The sequence below is a fragment of the Pipra filicauda genome, unplaced genomic scaffold (assembly GCF_003945595.2).
Source record: "Pipra filicauda isolate LSUMZ 115617 unplaced genomic scaffold, ASM394559v2 scaffold58_size5111680_pilon, whole genome shotgun sequence".
In the NCBI taxonomy this organism is placed as follows: domain Eukaryota; kingdom Metazoa; phylum Chordata; class Aves; order Passeriformes; family Pipridae; genus Pipra; species Pipra filicauda.
Window position 1 is genome coordinate 754,087 of NW_024104742.1, and position 25,150 is coordinate 779,236.

General features: G+C 44.2%; 3 protein-coding genes across 8 annotated transcripts in view; 2 read left to right on the forward strand and 1 right to left on the reverse strand.

Annotated features, from left to right (window-relative positions):
• The window catches only part of PLS3 (plastin 3), a 51,052-nt gene extending 42,966 nt beyond the window's left edge, over positions 1-8,086 (forward strand). For 3 of the 4 annotated variants that reach the window (XM_039387810.1, XM_039387811.1, XM_039387812.1), the window contains 10 exons: positions 317-459; positions 1,525-1,551; positions 1,664-1,759; positions 2,286-2,481; positions 3,135-3,213; positions 3,866-3,980; positions 4,097-4,230; positions 5,128-5,251; positions 5,821-5,945; positions 6,768-8,086. In XM_039387810.1, the coding sequence (XP_039243744.1) occupies positions 317-459; positions 1,525-1,551; positions 1,664-1,759; positions 2,286-2,481; positions 3,135-3,213; positions 3,866-3,980; positions 4,097-4,230; positions 5,128-5,251; positions 5,821-5,945; positions 6,768-6,900 (1,172 nt within the window). In that variant the 3' untranslated portion in view covers positions 6,901-8,086. The remainder of the gene's footprint in view (positions 1-316; positions 460-1,524; positions 1,552-1,663; positions 1,760-2,285; positions 2,482-3,134; positions 3,214-3,865; positions 3,981-4,096; positions 4,231-5,127; positions 5,252-5,820; positions 5,946-6,767) is intronic. The other variant, XM_027746557.2, reaches the window with a different exon arrangement.
• Positions 8,087-11,034: 2,948 nt separating this feature from the next.
• On the reverse strand, positions 11,035-12,297 carry LOC114001430 (nyctalopin-like). The gene has a single exon (XM_027746568.1). The coding sequence runs from the start codon at positions 12,295-12,297 to the stop codon at positions 11,035-11,037; it is 1,263 nt and encodes a 420-aa protein (XP_027602369.1).
• A 6,913-nt stretch (positions 12,298-19,210) lies between these two features.
• AGTR2 (angiotensin II receptor type 2) lies at positions 19,211-22,160 on the forward strand. 3 transcript variants are annotated; one of them, XM_027746577.2, is made up of 2 exons: positions 19,211-19,278; positions 20,957-22,160. In XM_027746577.2, exon 2 carries the CDS (start codon positions 21,030-21,032, stop codon positions 22,146-22,148), a length of 1,119 nt encoding a protein of 372 aa, XP_027602378.1. In that variant the 5' UTR covers positions 19,211-19,278; positions 20,957-21,029; the 3' UTR covers positions 22,149-22,160. The 3 variants fall into 3 exon arrangements, with proteins under 3 accessions (XP_027602378.1, XP_027602380.1, XP_027602379.1); XM_027746579.2 differs by lacking the exon at positions 19,211-19,278 and adding an exon at positions 19,458-19,501; XM_027746578.2 differs by lacking the exon at positions 19,211-19,278 and adding an exon at positions 20,772-20,810.
• Positions 22,161-25,150: the final 2,990 nt, after the last annotated feature.

Sequence of the window (25,150 nt, forward strand, 5' to 3'; positions counted from 1 at the left end):
TTATGAAACTACTTGGAAGCATTTTTCATTGAGATAGAAGTACATTTACATTTAGCTTACTGTCGTCAGCTTAAAAGACTGCACATAAAATCCAGAGAATTTTGTTATACAAGAAAATGGAAAATACTTTTTACACACAGTTTTCTAGATCATTCACACTCCTCTCTGTGTAACAACCATCTCAGGAAAACTCCACTAATACCCAGAACATTTGGATGTAATCAGTAGTTGGTATTGTATCCCTCTGAAATACTGCTGCAGCTCTAATTCTGGCACGCAGGTTTGACTCTTGCCCTCACAAGCATTTTTCTTCCAGCACTGGCTGCCTTACTTCGTGATGGTGAAAATCTGGAGGATCTTATGAAACTATCCCCAGAAGAGCTGCTCCTAAGATGGGCCAACTACCACCTGGAAAACGCAGGCTGGCACAAAATCAATAACTTCAGCTCAGACATCAAGGTACCAAGAGTTCTCCTGACCTGCACATACCTGAGAAAAGACTGGGAGCCAGACAGGGCTGTTTTTTGCATGTGTAAATGAGGCCCTTCATCCTCAGACAGGACCTTTCTTAACCCTAGTACACTGGGTGGTCTTAACAGGGGGGTTATGGATGGTATATTTAAGGTATCTCAGTGCTGTTCTCTCTTGCCATGAGGATGAGCCCAGTGTTGAACTGTTTCCTCCAGTGCTGGTGGGGTTCTGCTACAAAGCTCTTGCATTTTTTTTAATCAAATACAAGACTGGTATTACTCATATTTTTTCTTATAGTTATTTTTCAGATGTGAGGGGGTGGCTCTCAGCACTAGTGAGAAATGGAGGGTGGTGACTCCTGGTCAGTGTGGGTTTTTTTGGACACTGGTTTCAGCAGGTTTCGGGTGCTTCTTCATGTGGCTAGCAGTTTTGAGGAGGAGAAAGGGGACTGGGGAAAAAAAAAAGATAATTGATGTGCATGGGGAGCAATGTGCACACATATGGTCATTTATTTCCAGCTTCAAAATTATTTCCAGCTTCAAAATTACTTCCAGTTTTGCTGATAGCTGTTGGCATCTCTGGCTGCCAGGATATGCTGAGGTCCTCCTTATTGCTGTGGACTAAAAGGAAATGTAGTTGATAAATAAGTACTGTAGTTATTTGCTCCTCCTGATTTCTGACCATCCCTGCCCTCTCTCCCTTGAGCTATCATAGCTAATGGGCAGGAGAAAAACATTCAGATATTTTTTATAATCAGCTTTTTGCCTGGAATTCGTTTTCACTGAGCTATTTTCATTGTTGCTGCAGTAGTAGGAATGGGTGCCTTGTTTAGGGGCTAGAGCTGCCTTGGTGCATGTGGGGGCCATGACTGTGAGCAGCATGGGGTCATTGTCTCCTCCAGCTGTTGGAGAGGTGGCTGTGGCACCGGAGTTTGCACAAAGGCAGTTTTCAAACAGTCAAAACCTGTAATTTTCATCTTATATATTTCTAACTTTTTCTCTTTCTGTTTCTTTTTCTGCTGCCTGGATTTCTACCATTGTGCTCTCTTTTAAGCTTACAGATTTTGGCAATTCAGTAAAGGTATATAAGCCAATTATGCACAGTGACTTGCTAAAGATGAGCCTGAAATGAATTGTTATGGTGCATTCAGTGCTGTGCAGAAGACCTGAATTTTCTTTTTCATCCATTTCAGGATTCTAGAGCTTATTTCCACCTCCTCAATCAAATTGCACCTAAAGGGCAGAAAGAAGGAGAACCCCAGATCGATATTAACATGTCAGGTTTCAATGTAAGTATTCAGGCTGTCCTGGCCTCATGCTGTAGAATCGTGAACTCCCTGTACCCTATCGTTGCCCCATGACATCTAGGTAACCTGGTATCTTAATTTCTAGAGCGTGTACAGTGTCAGTGGCCATGTGCACACCTCGGGTGTGTTTTCGATGAGTGGTTGTTGCCAGCCTGATCAGTACCTGCCAATTAACAGAGATGACTGGGAAATCATTTGTGGGTTTGCTCCATTTGGAAGCGTGCTGACTTCTGCTTTTGAACCACCAAGTTCTAAAAGAATAAAAATTGGAAAACATATAAGCTTGAAAGCACCATGCTAGGAAAAAAACCCAAGACAAACCAGGATGATTACATGCAGAGCAGCGGGGGTTACCATGCGTGCTTCATCTCTTCATTCGATTAGCGACTGATGCCTAACGAAGGCACGTGGAGTTGTGACATTGCTCCAGGTAGTGGTCAGGAGCTTCCCATCTGCTTTGTAGCCTGATCTCTTCCGTGACAGCTCTTGTCCGTTGCATCCCTGGCAGGAAAAGGATGACTTGCGGAGGGCAGAGTACATGCTTCAGCAGGCGGATCGGCTCGGCTGCCGGCAGTTCGTCACACCGGCTGATGTGGTCAGTGGCAACCCCAAACTGAACCTGGCCTTCGTTGCCAACCTGTTCAACAAGTACCCAGCACTTACCAAGCCTGAAAACCAGGACATCGACTGGACCCTACTGGAAGGTGATGGCCGTATCAGTCACAAAATTAGCAGGAAGGAAATATCTAAAGTAAACAGTTGTGTGTGTCACAGAAGGCTGTGCCCCGCAGAGGTATCTCCTTTGGAGTAACACCTATGATTTGAGGTTATTGGTGCTGCAGCGGTTGTTTACTCGTTTGGGGCAGATGAGAAGGGTACTTGACAGCCTGTTCAGCTACTCTGAAGCTGTAGGCACAATGCCAACAGTCCATCACTCTGTGTGCCAGGGAAGTCAGTTTTGGCATTTCCTGTGATGGGCAAGAGCACCTCAATAATGCAGTGAGGTGTTCATGGGAGCACTATTTGTTGGCACAATCAGGATTAGGGCTTTGGCTGCTTGGCTCCCGGACAGCAGTTAGCTAACACCCACGTGAAAGACATTCCTGATACTTTTTCTTGGAGAAAGTGCAAAAGACATGCTCTTCTGAGGCCTGGAGAAATCAAACTGCTGTCAAAGACTAGGTATCAGGGCCACCCTCTTCCTTTGAAAAAAATTGTAGTAGAAAATGTACTCTTTTTCTGCTTAAAAACCTACTGATGAGCTATGCTGCTCAAAGCTCCCTGCCTTGCAAGGTGTAAATCCCTTGCACAAGGTTGAGCTTGCAGAATTTGCATGAACCTGTTTTCTCTCATCTAGGAGAGACGCGTGAGGAACGGACCTTCCGTAACTGGATGAACTCCCTTGGTGTGAACCCCCATGTAAATCACCTCTATGGGTAAGCATTAGACTATTGAGAGAGACCAAGTAGGTCAGACTAAAGATGTGCCCACACCAGCATCCTATTGCCACAGTGCTGAGCAAAGACCTTAAGAAGGAAGGGAGTGGGAGATGCTCACTGCACTGTCCCTGCAATGTGCAGCTGGGGGATTTCTTAGCTGGCAGTTGGCTTTAAGGGCTGAAGACAGCGTGTTTATTTTCCCTTACCTTGTAAAATATTTACCCCAAGATCCCAATACATTTGGATCTGCTTAAGCAACTGTACTAGAGCAACTGAAACTAGATGCCCTGTCACCTAATTTTAGGTCATAACCAAGACATCATAGTTAGGAGACAAGATATTCTGGGTCTCTGTAGTCAGTGGAAAGAGGTGGCTACCTTTGGATTTTATGTAACAAAATTCTTCCCTGGATGTGTTGCTGATTACCATGCTAAAACCTGCTCTAGCTCAGCAGCCAGCTGATGTTAAGCATGGAGCATTTCTCCTGCCCTGAAAACTGCAAAATGTTTCAATTGTTTTTTTTTTTTTCCTTTTTATGGTTGTTGAAATTGCAACAACCTATGAAGAGTAGTAGTTATTCATGATGTGACAAAGTCAGAGTACACTTGAATCTTGAAACGTTAGACTTAATCAGTGTTTTCCACTTTAGTGATCTCCAAGATGCACTGGTAATACTACAATTATATGAAAAAATCAAAGTTCCTGTTGACTGGAATAAGGTTAACAAGCCTCCATACCCTAAACTTGGAGCAAATATGAAAAAGGTAAGCGTGTCAAAAGACCTCAAAAGAAGCCATGGACACTAAAAATTCCTGTTTGAGGTTTCCAGTCAAGTGAGTGTTTTTAAATGTTTTTCTATGTCAATTTTTGTTCTCTGTAGCTAGAAAACTGCAACTATGCTGTAGACTTGGGAAAGCATCCAGCTAAGTTCTCCCTGGTTGGCATTGGAGGACAGGATCTGAATGACGGAAACCCAACACTGACACTTGCCTTGGTCTGGCAGTTAATGAGAAGGTAGGACCCCTCTCAAATATGTCAACTTATGAATGGAGTACAGAATTTGGGAAGTTTTTTGCTGTGAGAGCACTGCAGCACTGAAATAGGTCACCCAGAACAATTGTAAAACCTCTGTCCTTTGAGGGAGTTCGAGACACAGCTGGACAGAATCGTGGCTGAGCTGATCCTGCTGCACGTGAGAGGCTGGAGCAGAGACCTCTGGGCAGCCCACTGGTGGACTTGTGATCATCCTGCCAACCAGGATCACCTCTCTCTCTTGCCTACTCGGGTCTGGTCCACATGCAGAAACCCTGAGCAGGAATATTACACAACTTTTATGTTCTAATTTTTAATTGGAAATTGAGAGGAAATCATTCTAGGGCTGCTTTATAACCCTCTTTTGCATTGGATTAGGAGAGGAGGGAGAGACTTAGTAACAGATAAAGTTGATCTTCCTTTTTCTTACCTGTTTCTGAAGAATTCCAAGATGATGCAAATATATATCTGCAAAAAAGCTTCATAATAGCTCCTTATTTGACATCAGAGGTCAGAATGCCAACTCGCTAGTTAATCACACCTTTTAGGTAATGTGTTACCCCTGGAGCAAATGGTCAGTGGAGAAACAGTTTAACAAGAGTTCTGAGCCCAGGCAATTTTGTGAGCTTGTATTAAAGATCATGAAAGGCTAGGAAGACCAAGTGCTTTAACAAAATTCACACTGCAGGTAAGATAGGTGGTTCTTCCTTTTTGCTAAAGGAGTTTGGGAAAAAAAAAAGTGCAAACAAAAAGCCCAGAGCTGAGACTATGTAAAGACTTCCCAAGCTACCATGAGCTCATGGTGCATCCTGACTGCACGATCAAGTGGGGCTTTGCTCTGGCTCTGTACCTAATCTTGTTCTCTCTGCTGGATCTCAGGTACACACTGAATGTCCTCGAGGACCTGGGTGATGGCCAGAAAGCCAACGATGACATTATAGTCAGCTGGGTAAACCAGACCCTGAAAGAAGCTGGCAAGTCCACCTCCATCCAGAACTTCAAGGTGCAGGTTCCCCTCTTGCATCCAAAAGGGGAGAAGTGCCCAAAAAGCATTTCCTTGTCTAGAAGGAGCAGCAGGGGCATCTTAGAAAGGAGTTTAAACAGGACAGGATTCAGTCTGTGCTGGGAATAGAGTGGCTTCAAGCTACCAGATGGAAGACTATTCCCCACAGTGGGGAACAGTGGCAGAGGAGGGTGGTTGGGGTCTGGGGCAGAAGATGGGTGCTGAGACACTGGCAAACAGGAATTGGAGCTGGTGAGTGCTCAGAGGTGAGCACTGTCCCTTGGACTGTGGTCAGCAGGGCAGACCTGCTGCCTCCACAGCAGTCACTACTTTGTAGTTTCAGAGCACTTGCAGTAAATTGGAGTAATAATCTTATATTATTGCTAAAGGAGAAGCAGCAGTTTGGTTTTCCCTGTGGTCCAAATGGGAATAATCACTAACACTGCTGCTTTGAAAAGGCTCGTTTAAAGCCTGTTTTGTTGCACATTCCAGAGCAGCTGAATTGAGGTGAGAAATATGCTTTAAGGATTAGACATTCATCTTTACTTCTCTGTCCCCGTGTTCTCTAGGACAAGACTATCAGCACAAGCTTGGCTGTTGTGGATTTAATTGATGCTATTCAGCCTGGTTGTATCAACTATGACCTTGTAAAGACTGGTCATCTATCGGAAGATGACAAACAAAATAATGCTAAGTAAGTCTGGTATCTCAAAAGCTGTTTTTCATTGAAAGAGTGCCCCTTCTATGTGCTGACCTCAAGCTGTAGGTATTCTCACCGCAGTTTATTGCTGTGGTTTTCAGTCTGTTTTAACACTGTACTCTTCAGACAGGCAGCATTTATTGAAACCCACTTGCTGTCCTTGCCTGTGACGCTGGAGGGAGCAGTTGACTGAATTCTGGCTTGTTGGGAGACAGGCAGAACAGCTCAGGCAGTTCTTAGCAATGATACTCTGTTTCTTACGTGCTTTTTCAGCCATATGAAGAGCTGGTGCCTCATTGGTTTGAAACTGAACCATTGTATGTCTCACGTCTTGTTGAATCATTGTAGGTTGTCAAGTTTAAAGTATGCCTATTAAAATATGCCTTTGAAATGTGTGTTCTGTGGCTGTTCCGCGGTGGCAGAACAGCAGTAAAGTTTCTGGCAGATAATAGTCTCACTTGGTTATTCATAAGGAGCAAACAGAAGGGGAAATGTAAACGTTACACGATTAATCCTTCATTGTATGTGCTATTATTCCTAATAGGTATTAATTAAGATTAATTTTTTTAACTGTTGGTAAAGGGGACTTGACATTCAAAGGTCAATTTGCACATTAAAACCACTTGACTACGGAAAAGGAAAACAGCAAAAGATCAGAAAAATTGTAAAACAAAAGGATGTGGTGTGATTGAACTGTTCCACGTCTTGAATCTTAATAAATAATAGGTGAAATTGTGTTGGATATGGCAGGAGCTGACTTGTCATTTATTGCTAGCAGTCTTGATGCTGACCCACTCATCTTTTCATGGTGAATAGGTATGCTGTGTCCATGGCAAGAAGAATTGGTGCCAGAGTTTATGCTCTTCCAGAAGATCTTGTGGAGGTGAAACCGAAGATGGTCATGACCGTGTTTGCCTGCTTGATGGGCAGAGGAATGAAGCGAGTATAAAAGAGTTGAAAAGAAAAAAAAAAAACAAAATGCAACAAAAACCCAACCTGCCACCCTGGGTGCATGAGTAGCAGATCGGCTGTGACCACGTTGAAACGCTGTTGGCCTGGAACTGTTGAGGTTCAAAGGACTTTGTTTTGCTTTGCAAGACAAACTCTTTATCAAAATTCTCAGGGAGAGGAGTTTTAACCAACAGACATGCTCTTTTCCCAAAGGAAAGTTTAACTTATCAAGAGCTCACAGAAATGCATTCATAGCAGACCTGCATCTTGCAATACTGCTCTGGAGCTGCTTTCACTCCATTATTTCTCAGTTACTTGATGCGTGGTTTTTTTACCCTGGAGGGCTATAAGGTGGTTGGTATGAGTTGTAATGGAAACAAATCTAATTTCTATCTGCAGTCCACTTTAATTTCTGTCATACGGTCCAAGCATATTCTAGGTTTGACCACATCCTTAACTTTGCACATAAAACTACAGTACAATTTGGGACCTGCAGGTCAGCTCACAATGCTAAATGAGAAATGTGTCATTAGGAAGATGATCTTCCTCTGGTATTCTTTGTACATGGTGCTTTTTTGTACATCTAACTATTTTGATTACTTTACAAATAAAGCATGGCAGTTTTTTCTCTTGCTGCTTATGAAAAGATTAAGATTTTTTTGTTTTGATTTGTTTTTTTCTTTTGTTTAAGGTTATACTATATATGATAATACCACCATCCTTGGACCTCTCACGGTAACATATGATATCATGTTGCTGATGGCACGGTTACACCTGAGAATGGAAGTGAATGCATTTTTGTATGCATCTTGGTTCAGTCCTGTGCACCTAGAAAATAATTTTTACAGAAATCTGCATGAAATCTATAACTTTTTTATTTAAAATGCTGTTGGATATAAAACCATACTACATTGTGGGGAGGTTTTGTGCAGGGAAGAGGCAAATGGTATAAACAGCAGGGTTCAATAAAGTGAGCAGCAAATGTGCTGGAACATAAAACTATTTTTACAGATAAATGGAAGCGTTTTCGCCAAAGAAGGAAGATGCTGTATCCATAGGATTTAATATTATCTTGCTTTGGCAAGCTGTTTGCTATATTTTGAGATCATATTGCTATTCCAAGCTATTCAAAGTGATGTAATATGGTGGCAAACCGTTAGTTGAAATAAAAACATTTAAATACACTCCTCTCTCCTTATTTACACTGACCCAACATGGCAGCCTGTCTTCACTTGCAGCTGGTGCTTCTGGGCTTCCATGTCACACACCAACTTTCCCCACTTTTAATGACCAGATGCAAATCTGCTATTAGGTGCTGGTTCTTCAAAGCATGTTGAGAGGTTGGTGCTGCCATTAAAAGCGAAGGAAGAACACGTTTGTTCTTCTCTATCATAACGCTTTGTGGACTTCAGAGATGAAAGTTTATAAGGCAGCTAATTGAGTGAAAGGGATTTAACTTTTCTATGTGTAGGAGATGAAAAAAGGGCAGGTGAGAGGAAAGAATTTGGCAGGGAGCTGGGAATGTCAGCAAACTGCCACAGTGATTTACTGCATGAAGCCTCATGCACAGCCATTTGGAAACTTTCCACTGGTACAATTTTTTCATAAGAAAATATGTTAACAACGCTTCCACAGGAAATTGCATGTTTTCGCTGAAGATGGAGTGATATACAGTAAGTAGAGTCACATCCCTCCTGCTGAAACAGTAGGTGATTTATAGCACTGTGTGGGGGTATGGTGTAACCAAGGGTAAAATTCTTAGAGTTCGGAAGTGGCCACGTGCACCTCTCCTGTCTCGCCTCTTTGGCTCCTGGTACTGGGTTACAGGGGGAGAAATGGAAACTCTGACAATTAGAGAATGGGAGAGCATCTCCTCCTTGTGCTGGATGTATTTAAGAAATAGGCTCACTCAAAGAGAAGTATTGGGTCAGAGTGAAGGTCTTCTGCAGAGCAGACAGGACAAACCCCAGTGTTTTTGCACCAGTAAAGCCTCTAACAAACAAGATTTCAAATAGTTTGTGTTGTTAATCACACCTAAAATTTCCAACAGAAACCAGAGATACAGGTTTTTTTCTTCCTGAAAGTATTTTTGTTTTTTCATATTAAATTATTTGTTTATATTTATTGAATTACTCATTTCTGTTTATTCAAGTCTGGTTTTGTTTCCAAGTTTTTTTAGCAGCGTCAGCTTTGTTCATAAAATTTTTTTTTAAGCAGTCAAGCTTGCTGCCGCCTTTGTGGATATATGTTGTCCTTAATCTCAAGGTTCTCCTTCAAATGTCTTTCCAAGCCAAAACTGCATTTTTAGGGCCTGTGTTTTGTGGTGTAAGTTTTTCTTCTATTCCTTGCAAGTTTCATTTTTTGTGGATTAAAAGTATAGCTATGTGTTCTTCCCAAGCATACTGTGTACAACTTGTTAAATATTTCTATTGCTGTTTCATTATAGCACAGAAGAAGCAATTTAGTTGTGCTTCTGTTCAGTGTTTAATGAAGTGGTGGTGTAAAAGTGTAAGGAATATTTTTTGTAAGCATTCAGAGGAGACAAGGCTCTCCTCCTTATAAATTTTTCACCAATTTATATTATTCAGTGGAAAAAATCTAATCTTTTAGGGACTTAAAAAAATTGCTGAGGTGGACTTCGCTTGCTTGTTTTTTGCTTCTGCCTTTTTCTATTGCAGCTTGATGGCAGAGGGGAATGCCAAAGCAAGAAACAAACTGGACTTTTTCCTTCACTGCTTTCCAAAGTATGTGAAGCTGAGGAAAGTGAGGATGGTGAAACAGCACCAAAAAAAAGTAAGCAAAAATTTATTGACCATTGAATACTTTGCAGAAACCTAATCACAGTCTGATAATGAGGAGGATGCAGCATGTGTGGTTCTGTTGTACAGCCCCAGTTTGTCCCTTCACTAGAGCAACAGCAAAGGTTGGCTTTAGTCTACACTCCATGGCAGGTTTCCCATGTCAAAATGTGCTGGGGTTTGTGTTTTCAGCCCTAAACAAAGGTTTATTTCTCTTACCTCTTACGAGCTTAGAATAATTCCTCTAAGGGCAGGGGCAAATGTGGTGAGTCTGCCACACATTCTGTTGCTTCCTTCTGTGAGCACTCAGTAAACACTGGGCATGTTTTATGGCAAATGCTTATACAGTGATAGTTGCTGAAAATAATATCTAGGTGTTATTGTTTTTAAAAGTCAGGTGAGAAATAATAATAGGCAAGAAACTTCTCTGAAAAAGCATCTCAGAGAAAAAGGCAAAAAGCTGTAAAGAGCGAAGTTCCTCAGACCTGGCTGTGCTGCCACCAGCCCTCATGGCTGATGGCAAGGTCAGAGCAAGGGACACAGCCGTGGGTGATGGGGGCTCTGCTCACTGCAGCTTTAGGAATTACTCAATTCCTGAAGTCTCCCAACAGTGGAAAACAGAGACACTGTGAGGCATAAATGCTGTCTGTGCAGGTCGTGTCCTCTGTGTGCTGGCAACCAAAGCCTAGGGAAGACCATGCTAGTTCTGCAGGACAGGTCTCCATGGACAGACTTACTCTACTTGTGATGCAATTTAATCTCTGCAGGAAATCCAGCTCTGCTGTTGACTGTACCTGGTCCCTGAAGGATGGGATTTGCCATCAGTATTACTATGAGCACCAGACTCCTTGGACGAGCACTGACAAATGGTGCTGCTGGTTCTGGAGGTCATGGGGCTGCTTCTGTGACTTGGCAATGGGAATTGCTTCCTGCAGGGCAGAGGGGTTTCGCAGTCAGGGGTTTAGCCCAACGAGATGTTCTGTCTGGCCAGGAACACATTGCAAGTCACAATCTTGCAAAGGAAAAAGCATCCAAAAATACGTAATATTTCTGGATGTGACTGCATCAGTGGACAAGTGTCCCATGTCACCAGCACAAGCCCCTGCCCTGAACTTGCCAATGTGAGCTTTTACATTGAATTCTGATGTTGGCATTTCAGATTTGAGCATTGCCCATGAGTGAAAGCATTTACTCCTATGTAATAAAATCCCTTTATTTCTGTATAAAATCCACCTGTAATAAAAACCATCCTTCACAAGCAAATAGTAAGAAAATAAATAAGTAGCCTCCACCTTATAATTTAAACATCATTAAAATGTGGCTACCAAGATGTCCTACCCCCTTGCACTGTACCACGTGTTCCAGGCAAATGTCAGCAGGATGACCTTGCTGGGGAGAGTGGGGGGCTCTGGAGCCACACTGGTACCAGCCTCCCTGCACTTGTCCTCACTTGCCAGCTCGAGGGACACCGTGCAGTCCATCAGGTCCCCTGGGCGGGGGTCATTGAGCACCGTTGTGTTGTGAGGGCCCAGGAAGGCGCAGTCCAGCCCTTCGATCACAGCCCTGCGCGTCACCATCCACTGCCAGAACCAGAGCATCCTGCAGTCACAATTCCAGGGGTTGTGGGATAAAAACACATACTTCAGCTTTGTCAGTCCAGAGAACAAGCGGATGGGGAGGGAACTGAGGTTGTTTTTGCTTAGGTGAACAAAGTGCAGCTTATGTAAGTATGAAAAAGCAGAGTCTGAGATCGAGGAGATCTGGTTGTTGTTCAAGTACAAGTTTCTCAAGTTGAGCAGATGTCTGAAGGTGCAGTCCACAGCAGTGATTTTGTTGGCTTCGAGGTGCATGGTCTTGAGCTGGATCAACCCTTCAAAAAGCTGATTAGGCAAATCAGTGATGAAGTTGTGTCCTAAATTTAACATGCCCAATCTGAGGAGCTTTGTGAAAGCGCCATTTTGAATGATCCATATCCGATTCTTCCTGAGGTTCAGATCGTACAGCATTTCCAGGTCCTTCAGGGAATCTCTGCCGATGGCTTCTATGTGATTGCCCTCCAGGGACAGCCTCGTGAGGCTGGAGAGGTTGCTAAAGGCTTGTGGGACATACCGCATGTTATTGGAGGCTAAATCGAGGCTTTCCAAAGAAGGCAAGTGTGAAAATAGAAGCGGGTGGATTTCGAAGATATTGCAGTGGGACAAATCCAGGCTGATGAGGTTTAATAGTCCTCTGAAAGTGTTTGCATGCAGGTAGGTGAGGCGTGAGTTTCTGCTGAGGTGCAGCTCTCGCAGCTTGTTGAGAGCGTGGAAGGTTCCTGGGGTCAGGAAAGTTAGATTGTTCCCATCTAGCCACAGGCTGTGAAGGAAAGTCAGGTTTCTGAAGGTGTTGGTGTTGAGAGTCCGTAAATAATTACTGGAGAGGTTTAGAGAGATGGTGGATGCTGCTACTTCTCCAGGGAGGGCTTTCAGTCCAGCTCTGATACAGAGGACAGTGTCTTCAGTTGTACACTTGCACATGCTTGGGCATGAATCAGAGATATTCTGACTCAGACCAGCCTTTGCTGCACAGGTAAATACAAATATAACAAGAAAGGACATGACCAGCCACACATCAGCCACTGCATCTAGTACCTGATGGAGAGAAGAGAAGGAGGCAAGAAAAAGAGCGTGTACCTTTTGGGCAGGTGAACCGCAGGCACTGCAGGGTCGGCTGGGCTGTGCACAGTGAAAATAAATTAGCTGGTTCTTCCTGCTGCAGACTGGGGGTGGGAAGTGTATATGGGGGGGGGGGACAGTGGTGGTGGGGGAGTGGATTAAGTGTTTAGGCACATAAAAGCCGATTAAGTGCCGCCCTGCTGAGAAGTAGGGAGATTTTTCAACCCAGCATTGTGCTCTGACAGTGGTTTTTCCCACCTCCTGCCCACTGCAAACAGCCGCAGGTAACAGACTTCCCTTGGGATCTGTCTGGGAGAGGCTCCTGCTCATGGGTTATCACCGTTCTCAGTCTGCTTGACAGTTTGTGCAAAAAAACTCTGTTTTGGGGGCAGTTTTTGTACTTTCCTCCAGTTAGAGCTTCAGCAAAGGCAGCTGAAGGTGGCTCTGCCATCTGGGTGTGAGGTGAGGGCTCTCACCCTAGTGTGGCTGCACACACTGGCAGATGCCTTGGGCTCATGCCTAGGGAAGTGGAGTTGTCACTGAGCCCTGAGCACAGCCCTGGTGATGGCTATGATTCCTCTACAGTAAAATGGGAGACTGTCAGGAGCTCTGCAAGCCTCCCTGCCAGCTGAGAATGTGCAGGGGAGTGCTGTGTCCTGGCAGAGCCTTTTCTTGAGATAAGCCCTGAGCCCTCTATAAGTGGTAAAAAATTATACCCATGTCAAAACACAGAGCACCCCAAGGGCACTCTGACCTTCCCAGGGCACTGCCTGTCTCCAGCAGGTCTGAAGATGCCACTGAGCAGCTGGAGCTGGGCTTGGGTCCCTTAAAACCTGTGTCCTTGACCCTGCTGGATCAAGGAAATTTTTATTGGATATTTTTTATCCAATATCCACAGGCAAAGGAAAATGCAGTTGAGGGGCTGATTGATGCCCCCAGAAGCCAGGAATCAGCAATCTGCAGACTGATCATTTTGCTTACCGTGCCAAGAGGACTAGACCCAGGGCTTGCAGCTGATGTGTCAGCAGGGCAGGCAGTTGCTGCTCATGTTTTTTATCACTCTTTTAATTTTTGTTTTCCACCTCACTTCCCTCTGCTAGAGTTCTCTTGTTTTTGATGTGTTTCAAGCACCTTCTGTCAGCCCCCTGCCTTCCAGTCCATTTCCCTCCTCCTACTTTCTTGGTTCATCTCTTTTCTTTTTTCATGTTTTACAAATTCGGGTTTCCTTTCCCTATCCTGCTCTGCCAACTCTGTCCAGACAGTGGCTAGAAACCCAAATATATTGTATGCCCAACAGTAAGTGTGAACTGGACAAATTTGCAGCTCTGTTGTTTTCTCAGCAGAGGCAGATTAGGTTTCCTGTGCTAGTTAAATTACTGTATTGGCTTCAGCTAGTTCTGTTTTCTTCTTCATTTTTTCAAGCAACAGTCCCCTGAAGACCAGCTTCTCCCTGGAAGGTTGACTAGGATGGTCATGTTGTGTAATGGAGACCATCTTCCAGCTGTAAACAACATCATTCATTTAGTTAGACAGGTTTTGATGCAGTCTTATCAGGGGCCAAAAGCTGGTTTTCACTGAGAGCAGCAGTGATGGCACCATGCCAAGGGGCTTGTCCTGGGAGCCCCAGAGGAAGGTGGAAATGTGTGCTGTTCACCCCATCCAGCTGCTCACATCTGGAGTCATGCCAAAGGTTTTGGTGGGTGAATCTTTGTTTTCTGTGTTCCTGGCTCAGCTGGGACTGCTCCTTGGAGAACATCACTTAGGAGGGGTGTCCCACTGCTGGGATCTCCACAGCCTCTCTTACCTCCTGCTGCAGCACAGCTGTGAATATCCATTGCTCCATGACTTTGCCAGTGCAACCCTGTGAAGGAGAGAGGTTTCTGCTGGTCTCTGTGCAGGACAAGTGAGCTGCTCTCTGCTAGGCTAGCTGAAGTTTGGTAGCTCAGGCTGAAGAAGATGGATCTCTTGCTCTGGTGTCATTTTTATTCTACATAGACTTTTATTTCTGATTGTAATTCCAGCAGTGTTGCCGTGTTCCAGCCCTTTTTTTAGCCTAGAGCTCTCTCTAACTCTCCTTGATTTCATAATAGAAATTTTCAGAGGCTAAAAGCATGCAACTCTTGGAGCTCATTATTGCCAGATGCTGCTTAACTGGACTAAAACATTGTGGTGGAACAGGACCACACAGCTCCAGAATGTTTCCTTGCTTCGGAGCCTGTAGGGCCAAGGAAGCCCGTAAGTATTACAGTGACCAGATTTTTACACCTTGTCACAGCTTTGGCACTTCCAGTTGCTCCCTATAAAGATTCTACAATGCACAGGATGGTGGCAACTGCCTTGCCAGGGTTTTGGCTGTGGCTGCCACCTGGACCACATTTACTGATGGCAGCTCTGGTTGCAGCTGCCCTTGGGGTGGAAGTCAGGCAGTGATGTGCCATCGCTCAACACTGTGGAGAGCTAAACCTTTGCTGGGGGCTGAGCTGATCCAAGACAGTGGCCACAGGAATGTCCTGTGTGTGCTGTAGTGTCCAGTGCTCTTTTGCAAGAAGCCTCAGCATTGCCTGGCCAGCTGCAGCTCCTGAGCATCTCCACTGCAATCATTGCCACGTTAAGATGCTGCAGAGATAAGGTAAGGACATGGTCCTTGAGAACAGGCATGTGATTTTTTTTCACTAGCTACCTTTTAACAAACACTTTCCACTATGGTCCATTCAGTCATGAGCATCCTGCTCTTGGGTTGTTTTGTCCAGGCTCAGCTCTCTGTGCTCCACGTGCAGGGATTTTGGTTGTCGCAGTCCATCTGCTTGGAGGGTTTTCTGGAGTGCATCATGTGTTTTGGCTGAGGTGGCTCATTATTCTGGCTTCAATGGAAAAGCTGAACCACTGAAGGTTTCTGTTAAAATGTATTCCACCCACTGCATGACCACGGTTGTGTTTTTGTCTTTCTTTCAGTTACTGATTTATCTGACATCTGGGATTTATAGCCCAGCACACCCACTTCAGAAATTGTTTGTAGCTGATGTCAAGAGCCCTGCCTAATACTGTAGATTTTAAGGGTCTGTATTCTCCTTAGGAGACTGAGGTTTGATACGAGTGTTCCAAACATCTACTTTGGGATGGTCTTGCTGGTCTAATGAGTTAAAGGAGCAAGGTTTGCTTTCTTTAAACTTTCTTTTGGGCAAAGATTGAGTGAGCAGAATCACTTAATAGCTTTTTCGGTTAACAGATTGATTAAATAAGGTGGAATACCCAAGTGGCAGGAATATTCTGACTCTGCCAAAGCTTTATCTATCTGGTGAACTCTCACATGTATCTCAGCATTCTTGGAACATAGGAGAAATTTCCAACAAAAACACTTAAAAAGTGAGAAAGTTGTTTGCAGTGAGTATAGTTCAAAATAGCAAAGGAAGGAAGATTTTTATTTGTAAAATGTCTCTGGAAAGAGACCCCTGAGTACTCTTTAACTCTATAAAACTGGCCATGGAGCCTTAACTCTTCTTAAATATCACTTTGAGACACTAAAAAGAAATGTGAAGCAGGCTCCCACATCCTTTAAATGCCAGGCTATGTACAGTTATATTAATACTAATAAAGTAGAAGTCAGACAGGAGGGAGCTCTCTTCCACAAGCTGTGGGCATCAGTGTCTTGACTTCTGCTGCTTATCACAGCAGCTGATCTGGGAGAAGTGAGCAGGGGAAAATGACCTGTGATGAAAAATTGTTCTTTATGAAAGCTGACTGTGGGTTCCTCTTGCAACCCAGCTGAGCAGATCTCGGTTGCTAGAATGCTGTGTTTGGGACATAGCAGCATCAGTGGCATTTAGGCTCTGTGCCTGTTGTGGGCAAGTGCTGGTGTCTGGTGGTTTATCTGTGTCTGGGGCCATGTCTGGGTGCTGTGCAGCACTGAGGAATGGAGTTTTGACCCAGTCCTGCTGCCTTCAGCAGATCCAGGTATGATGCAGTGCTCCCCTGAGAGTGGGCAGTGGTGCCAGGGTACGTGTGCACTCGCTGCCTTTAATAGCAACGGGTGCGGCTTGTTTTCAAAGTCACTTATGTCCTTGTTTTCTTTACTACTTTTAGTAACTTGTAAAATGCTTACAGCCAATTATTTGAACAAACAATGTCATGGAGGATAATCTGAGTCTTGGCAGCACTATTGGCTGGACACAAACATCCCATAAAATAAATGCTCTGGAAAAGTTTTCTGCATGCTGGAGGTAGAAGGGGTATCCCTCTTTCCTTCCAACTCCCTCTGTCACAATATAGATGTTGAACTGCCTCAGAAATGACCTCTTTCAGCACAGAAGGTTCATTCAATGGAACCAGAGCTCTCTGACCCCATACTCTGATGTGTCCTGCCAGGGTGACCCTTGTCTTCACTGCTGTGCTGCTGTGAAGTGAAAAAGCAAGGCTTTCCCCAGGCCTGCTCAGTGATTCCACATGAAATCATGGAGCTAAAATGGAACACTGACCAAGGTTTTCCCTTTGAAAATGCTAGTAGTTCTCCCTCTTGGCCAAAACACTGGGTTTGCAGACACCCACTGCCAGAACTGATTATGCTTCAGAGGCACATGAAACAATGTTAAGACCCAGCATACTGAGGCAAGAACCATGGATGCTGGATGGGAACAGGACTCATTACCTCGGCCTTAGATCTTCAACTGGTTGCTGCTCACAGTTTCTCTTTTCCCTGAGTCCCCAGAGAGGACAGGAGCTTTCTCTGCAGGAGTGCTCAGGGGCTGTGGAAGGACCAGGTATTTGCAGGACTGAGCAATTAATCTCTAAGGAAACCCTTAAACAAACAAATGTGGGAAGGAGGAATGCATGTAAAAGTTTATGGGGTGCTGGGGAAACCCAGCTGGAATGGTTTTGGTGAGTGTGTCCAAAAGGCCTGTCATTTAGCATGAAGCAAACACACCACCCGGAGGGATGGAAATCATCACTGCCCCAGCAGTGTGTGGGTGCTGGATCCCCAACTTCTACCCTCAGCCCTGGGACCAGGGAGTCAGAACATCCTGCTGTAAATCAGCACTAAAGGGGACAGAGCCACGGTGACCTATGTTGGGTTATGCATCCTGGGTAGCAGGATGCTTTCTTCAAAAGGAAATAATCAAGCCCATGGATACAGTATGCATCTGGACACCACACTGTCTTGAGGATTTGGCAGGCTGTCAGGGTCTAACCTTAAGAGGTGGCTGTGACAGACTGCTGGCAGTGTCAGATATGCTGCCTGTTCGGAATATTCCATCCCTGACAGCAGCACTTCCCTGCAAAATCCAAGACCTAGGACTTGGAGTGCATGGATTTTTAATTTTTTTTTAACTTATTTGCACAGTTGATCAGAAGTTGCTTTTTGTGTGGCAGTGGCTTGTGAAGATGGTGGTTTTAGTTTGGGTTTTTTTGGTTTGGTTTGGGTTTTTTTAAACACTTCTAGTGACCTCTTTAGCTGCACAGACTTGAGGATAAAAAGACAAACTTGAGTGCTGAATGTGACCATATAGCAAGTTTCTTGCTCCTTTTGAACTATGAGGTTTTTTTCTTGGTATAAAAGACAAACTTAAAATCTTTCCCCAAATCCACCCCCCAGAAAGACCCACCTTCTCCCCATTTAAACAGGCCTTGTGGTGAAAACTCCCAGCTTTTGTAACTTTGCAGCCAGATGAGCAGTAAACAGGCTCTGCCCTGTGCTGAGCTGTGTCCTGGGCTCTGCTGCAGCAGATCCATGTGCTAGGTTTACCAGCCTGGCTGTGGAAACAATGCATGGACAAACATATCCCACAAGCTCAGGGGGCATTAGCTCAGCTGCAGCCCTACATGGCATGGGGTTGGCTTGTGCATGGAAAACTTTGTGTTCCAGTGATGCTCAGAAAAAGTGAGAGGGAGAAAGAAATGGTGGAGGAAATAGAAAAGAGAGGGCTTTGTACATTGGTGAAATGGAGTTATGGAGTGAGAACTTGGGATCAGATAAGGAGTCAGATGCACTGGCAAGGGGAAGAATGGGAGCAGGATTTGTCAAAGGACAGCCCGAGGTATGGCCCCCATTGCATGGGGTGCCTTGGGGCCATTTCTTCTGTACTAAAAGGAATGAACCCAACACAAAATCTCCGACAGTTTTGTAAGTAGAACAGGATAGACACAGAAAGTATCTGGGAGGATCAAAAGTGCATCTGGAAAGGAAAACTTCATATTTAAATCTAAACAGTTTGTGTTTGTTATTTTTGCAAAATAAACATTTTAGTGCATTTGACATTTTCCCCCCACTTGCAAAGCACACTGGGTGTTTGGTGAGGGACAGAGCAAGATCTTTGTGTGCAAAGCAGCTAACAGCAAGGATTCCTGGTGGAGGGTGTCCACTTTCTCTCTCTGTGTGTTCATATTATGGTCAGCTCTGCCAGGACTAACAGCCTGTTTCACTCTCAAATGTGTTAGCAAGTGCTGAGAGTCCATGGGCTGCATGGGAATCCCCCTGCCTTCAGAGATACATGAATCCTTGCGTGGAGGCTCCCATGTGTTGCGTGTGCACGTGGAGGGCAGAAAGGGGTTGCATGTGGGTGTATCCCCCTGGCCCAAGAGCTGCTGTAGAAGACTGCAGGGATATTTACATGAATTTCCTTTTTTTTCTTGCTCGATTTCTTCCCTTTTCTTTTTTTTTTTTCTGGCTGTCTTGTTCCTCTCTCCTGATTTACCGCAAACGCTCACGTGGCCTTGGAAAGGGGGGTTCTCAAACTGCTTTGCTTCCAAAAGGAAAAGAAGCTGGCTGGCATTCATATTTCACTTCTTGAGTTATGTAGGTTAAAGTCTCCCAGTGGGAAAACGGAAGATATGAGAGAGCAGATTGCTGGTGGCGACACTTGCTGGGAGGAAAACGGAAAAAAGGAGCACAGAACTCTAGAGCTACGTCCAGACGAATGTGAGGTCTGAGAGGTATGTGTTCTGTCTGCTGTTAGAACATAATTTCTGTTGATTTGATTCAGTTTGTGATAGAATGTCTCATTGTGTGTGAAGTAATAGTAGGAAGGCGCAGCTTGGAGGAGCTGATTCTAAGGCACCAGTTGTTCATGTGCAGAGGGGGGAGCGTGTTTGTCAATGAAACCTTGTTCTCAGTAGTGTAGCTACAACTGATTATGGTGTGATCCCTCTGCTAGGAGTAAGTGAGATATGTAATGCTCTGTGACGAGTTCTGAGATTTCAGCTTCTGTAGCTTAAAGTGAGGGGTTCAGGACAAAAGGGTGAAATGGGACTCCAGACCCTCTCCTGAATATTTGTGTTCCCAAATGAAAAGCTTTCATTGGGTTTAAGATCTGTTGATTACACAACATGGGCTTGTGAATCACTATTTGTGATTTTAAATACTGGCACTGTGCAGAAATTCCCCTACTGAATTTTCATTGTTGAGACAACATATTTAAAATTAAATTTTTGTCAGTATATCCAAAGTAGCATATTTCATATTTTGCATTGTGCAAATGATAAGCTACGGTACACTAAATTGTTAATACAGAAAAATGTGTTTCAACTGATCTGTTGTCTTCTGTTAAATGAGAGATCATTACCCAATTCTGCTGTCTTGGTCAAAATTTCTGTTGTTTTTAGGGCTCCTTGTGAATTCTTTAACACCTGACTGATTGCACAAGGACTTAATTAAAAATGAATTGTTCCTGTTATGCAAAATAAAATATTTGGGTATGATATCTTCTTTATTTGCGTATAAAGTTATTTGCTTATGAAGTCTTGAACTTTGAAAAGTGCTCTGCTCAGAGTGCAGACACAAGCTGTTGAACTGGAACAAAGGCAGACCTGTCAATCAACTCTCCTATTTTAGCTGTTTTGTAGTTATATTTTTCCCTTCTGAAACCCAGTCCTGATCTTTCTAAATGGATGGCACATACTACTGTTAAATCCGATGCCTGCAAGAACTGAGTTTATTGCTTGTGTCTATACTTCTTTTACTGTTCTGATTAAAGCTGTCATGAGGGCAGGAGATAGAGATTTGCTTTGAGAAGATTTTGACAAATGATATTTTGCAAAGACTTTTCAGTGTCTTTGTATCCAGCCCTGTGAACTAAAAAAAAAAAAAAAGTCATAGCTTGCTTTCCTAATAGCCTTGTTAAAAGGCTGCTTTCATGCCTGTGAAGTCCCAGGAGACCCTCAGGTGTGAAGTGCCTGATCTCCACTGGTGACTGCTGCCTTTTAACATTATTTTAACTCCTCAAGAGTGCTGGAAATAGCATGAGAAAGCTGAGAAAAGGATCACGAGGAGCTTCAGTGCGCCCTTTGGGTCACAGAAGTTCCCTAAGTGTCTCCAGCTCCTGAGTCCATAATCTTTCTGCTCTGCTGGCCCCAGAAAGCACCATCTGTAATCACAGATAAAACCCAGCTGCTTGCTTCTTTGCCAGGCTAATTAAGAAGTGCTGTGACCTCCCTAGGGCTAATTGTGTCCTGTCAGTGGGATGAAGGTAAGGAGTTCAGCAGGGTTGCCTGCTATTTCAGCACACAGCTTCCTGACATAACTTCAAATGGTTTATCTTTTATTGTGACTGCGTGATTTCAGAGCTAAGACAGCTGCAGAGTGCATGTCTAACACACGGTTTCTGATCCGCAGGTGAGAGATGTGATAGAAAATTGCTGCTAGCACATGAATTTCCTGCAGAACGTCCCTTTCCACCAGCACCAGCATGCAGAACAACTACTCCCTGGCTGTCACCACCAGAGAAACTCTTCAAGCCCTCTCTACAGCACTGACAAACTCGTCGGCTGTGTTACTCTCGCCCCCTCCCTGCCCTCTTACCTCTTCAGATTATCAGTTTTCACTGATTCCAGCACTCTTCTCTGTGGTTTTTGTTGTGGGATTGATTGGCAACAGTGTGGTGGTTGGGGTGCTTTGTCGTCACACTAGTTCCAAAACAGTTGCTAATATTTACATTTTCAACCTGGCCATGGCAGATCTGCTGTGCCTTGCTACCCTTCCCTTCTGGGCCACCTACTATGCCCAGGGATACAACTGGCTCTTTGGGTCTCTCATGTGCAAGATATCCAGTTCTGTCCTGTGCTTGAACATGTTTGCAAGTATTTTTTTCATTACGTGCATGAGTGTGGACCGGTACCACGCCATTGTCCATCCTATTCACTCCCAAAGAAGGACTCTACAACAAGCTTATTTTGTAGCATCGGTTGTGTGGGGCCTTGCCTGTTTGTCCTCCCTCCCAACTTTTTATTTCCGAGACACTTACTACATCGAAAGCTTGGGGGTCAAGGCTTGCATTATGGCCTTTCCTTATGAGAATTATGCAAAATGGTCTGTGGCAACAGCCTTCCTGAAAAATGCCCTCGGCTTCTTCATCCCCTTGACAGTGATCACCACCTGCTACATCTGGATCAGGAGGCACTTGCTTAAAGCACGGGAGTTTCGGAAAAGAAAGCAGAAGAGGGACAAAGTGCTAAAGCTGGTTGCTGCTGTTGTTGTGGCCTTCTTAATTTCCTGGCTTCCATTCCACATTTTAACCTTTTTGAATGCCTTGGCTCATATGAACATCATTAACAGCTGTGACGTGATAGGGATCATTGACACGGCACTGCCCTTTGGCATCTGCATGGCATTTGCCAACAGCTGCATCAACCCTTTGCTGTACTGCTTCATTGGGAACCAGTTCCAGCAGAAGCTCCATCGCTTGTTTAAGAGACGAGTTTATCAGTTCAACAGCCATCGAGAAAGCTCCTCTTCAAGGAAGGGCAGCTGCTTCAGAGAAACTGAGACTGCCATGGGCAGGGAAAGAGAACCTGAGTCCTTCCTGTAGGCTCTGGGGCATGATGTAGGACAATGTCAGTGCAGCTGGTTGTCCCTGCAGTGATGACATTCCTCTCCCCTCTTCCCTTTGTTTTGGGCCCATTCATTTACCAGCTGCTTGAAGGAGAATCTGTTTTTATCATACATGAGGATTTATTCCTCCTTTCTGCAATGAGCACTCAACTTTTACATAGAAGAAAAGTTCAGACAAATAAATATATTGATGGTATTTTAAATATCATCTTTTTGCGTGGCTGGGAACAGGCAAGTGTTAAGTGTGACACTAAAAGACTAAATATACCAAAGGACTGTTGCACGACAGCTACAACTGCGTAGGTGCTGAGTATTATACCCTAAGCTGATTTTCTAAAAGAGATTCTCACTAGAGAATGTGTAAATAAAGAAGTTCAGATATTTCTGTATCAATCAGTAAGAAAATATTTTGACGTATTTTGTACATTTTAATTTTTTTTAAATATATGGCTACAGATGTCATATGTAAAATGCATCAAATATGCCTCCTGTTTGCTTCGGACTGGGATCCTGAGAACATGTGGAGACATGGCTCTGCCAACTTCTGGAGGCAAGAGAGTATTCCTGAGGGAAAATAAAACCTCATGCATGTTTTTATATCTTTCTCATAGCAGGTAACATGTCTGTAGCCCAGCTGGTCTTTTGCTTTGGTCCAGTGTGGTCACTTTGACAGTAAAGCTGCAGGAACCGAACATGCAATGTCCCACTGTTAAGTGGGAATGCCAAGCCCAAGGCACTGTCCAGTAGCCTTTAGGGAAAGGACTTGCTGATTGTCTGGACATTTTGCATTTAAAATGTCAATTATTACTGTAATTTTGGGGTACTGTGTGACTCTGGCTAAGTGACTCTGCCTTGACACCCAGAAGTAAACCCCTGGTGTGACTCCTAAGCCTTATCCACATGTCAGTATGGGGGTTTACCTGTTTCTAACTAAAACAAAGAGTGAGAGGCAAAAAAAGGTGTTTGGCAAACATTGATTCTATTTTGAGGTTGCTTTTGATGTTTCTTTGACATTTGCTTTTGCTGGAGAGATACTGGTCCTCTTGGACCCTTCAGAAAGGATCAACTTTTATGGGCTCAATCTAAAAGAGGGATCTGTTAGCACATTGCTCTGTTGCCTGAAGGTTGTTCTCAGGCTGAGTGACCAAAAGATTTTTGTCTTCAGGGAATTGTTTTTGAGAGTAATTCTTGAGGCTTCCATTAGCACTTTGGGGTCAGAAATTATGCCTGGTTCTTGGGGTAACCAGGAGTCTGGCCTCCCTGGAAGTCCCAGCACTGGCTGTGCCTGGAAGCCATGGGAACCTGGTGCAGGAGCTGTATAGGGGTAAGTTTCTTCACTGGATTATACAAGAAATGTACCAGTCTCAGAGTGATGTGAGATGAAAATTTTATGCAGAATTTGGCAAAACGGGGCCTGAACACAAATAAGCCCTTCTTCCTGTCCTGGTCTGGTGTTCTGGAATGGGATATGTGGTTTGGAGAGATGCTTGTCCCTGAAAGTGAAAGAGCTACTAATACAGCTCCCCTGGAATGTTTTTGTTGAAAATGTTCCGAGGAGCTAATAGTGTCTGGGGTGTTGGATATTTCTGGAAGGACAATCTGTTAATTGCTTAGCAATAAGGGCAGCAACACAGTGATGCCACAGCAACACAAACCAGCGCACTAAGAAAATTACCAGGTGTTCAAAGCGCAGGCTCAGAGGAGTAATAAGAGGTTGGGGAGACTTTTTGCCTTTGCTGCAATACAGGTCAGCAATGAACAAAAGTGGGACATTAATTGACATCTCTGGAGTCTCAAAACAAAAGCTAATCTGCACCACCTGAGCCCAGTGGTACCTGTGCTTCAGCTGTACCTGTCCCGGGAGTAGGCACAGACTGCACGTTCTCTATATGCCAGGTTGGACCTGCTAAAAAAGAACAGTGTTTAACAAGGATTGTGCCTTTTGTGTGCAGACTTATGCTGATAGGGAAATACTATGGTGATCTGAAGTCCAGTTGCATTTACACCTGTGAGGGGCTAGAGAAAACAAGGACAAAACTTTCCCAAGGAGATAGCAGCGATGCAGCATCTCCCTCTGTTGTGGGACAAACTTCTGTTTGTCTGCTGGAGGGTAGAGATTGATAACCACTGAGAGGGGCTGAGGCAGCTGCACACAATGTTACTTTCTGAGAAAAAGGGAAACAAAAAAAGAGTATTGAGTGTGTGGCAAAACTGAGAGGGGAGGAAAATTCCTTCTTTCAAAATGCAGTTTCAAAAGAAGTCTACCCTGAAGGTCGTATTCTGCAAGAGTGACAAACCGAGTGACCCCAGTGTGACATTTTTGTTTACCAGATCTGCCTTGTGCCTCTAATAGGTCATGAATTTGAGTAGTGTGGTTAAACAAACATCCAAAAAACTCTGTCTCGAGAGGAACCTCATATGGAAGCAGAGGAAGTGCTGTATCAAGGGTTTTGCTTTTATTTTTAGAGCAAACTGATTAATGCTGAGCTCTAAGAATTTCTTCTGTCATATTCAAGTTTCTCATGAGATTTTTGAGGACTTTTAACAAAAAATGTATGTGTGGGAGGGGCTTCACAGTTTCCACATGTTGTGGTTTTTTTTTTCAAGATTTTCAGCAAAAGAATGTGAACAAAAATTTAAGTAGATTTCTTTTCCTTGCAAATTTGAAGCTACTTTTTTTCCTTTCAGGAGAATATTTTGCTGATATTTGCAAATGATTTTAGTTGTTGTGCAGTGCTGCAGCCTCTCTGTGTCAGACCCCAATTCCACCTCCCACCCTGGTCCTTTGCAAGCCTTGTATGCCCTGAGGCACCTCTAGAAAATGCAGACCCCTGTCCAATGCAGGAGCCCTGCAGCCCTTTCGTGGGGTGAGCAAGCCTGGGAGTCCTGCTCGGGCCAGCCTGGCCATCCCCCAGCACCCACCCTGACTTTGGGACACTGGAGCAATTCACACAGTTTTGGCAGGGATTTTGCAAGTGT

Bases quoted from the DNA above. Each gene is read 5' to 3' on its own strand.
- LOC114001430 (XM_027746568.1), bottom strand. From the start codon at position 12,297: ATGTCCTTTCTTGTTATATTTGTATTTACCTGTGCAGCAAAGGCTGGT.
- AGTR2 (XM_027746577.2), top strand. From the start codon at position 21,030: ATGCAGAACAACTACTCCCTGGCTGTCACCACCAGAGAAACTCTTCAA.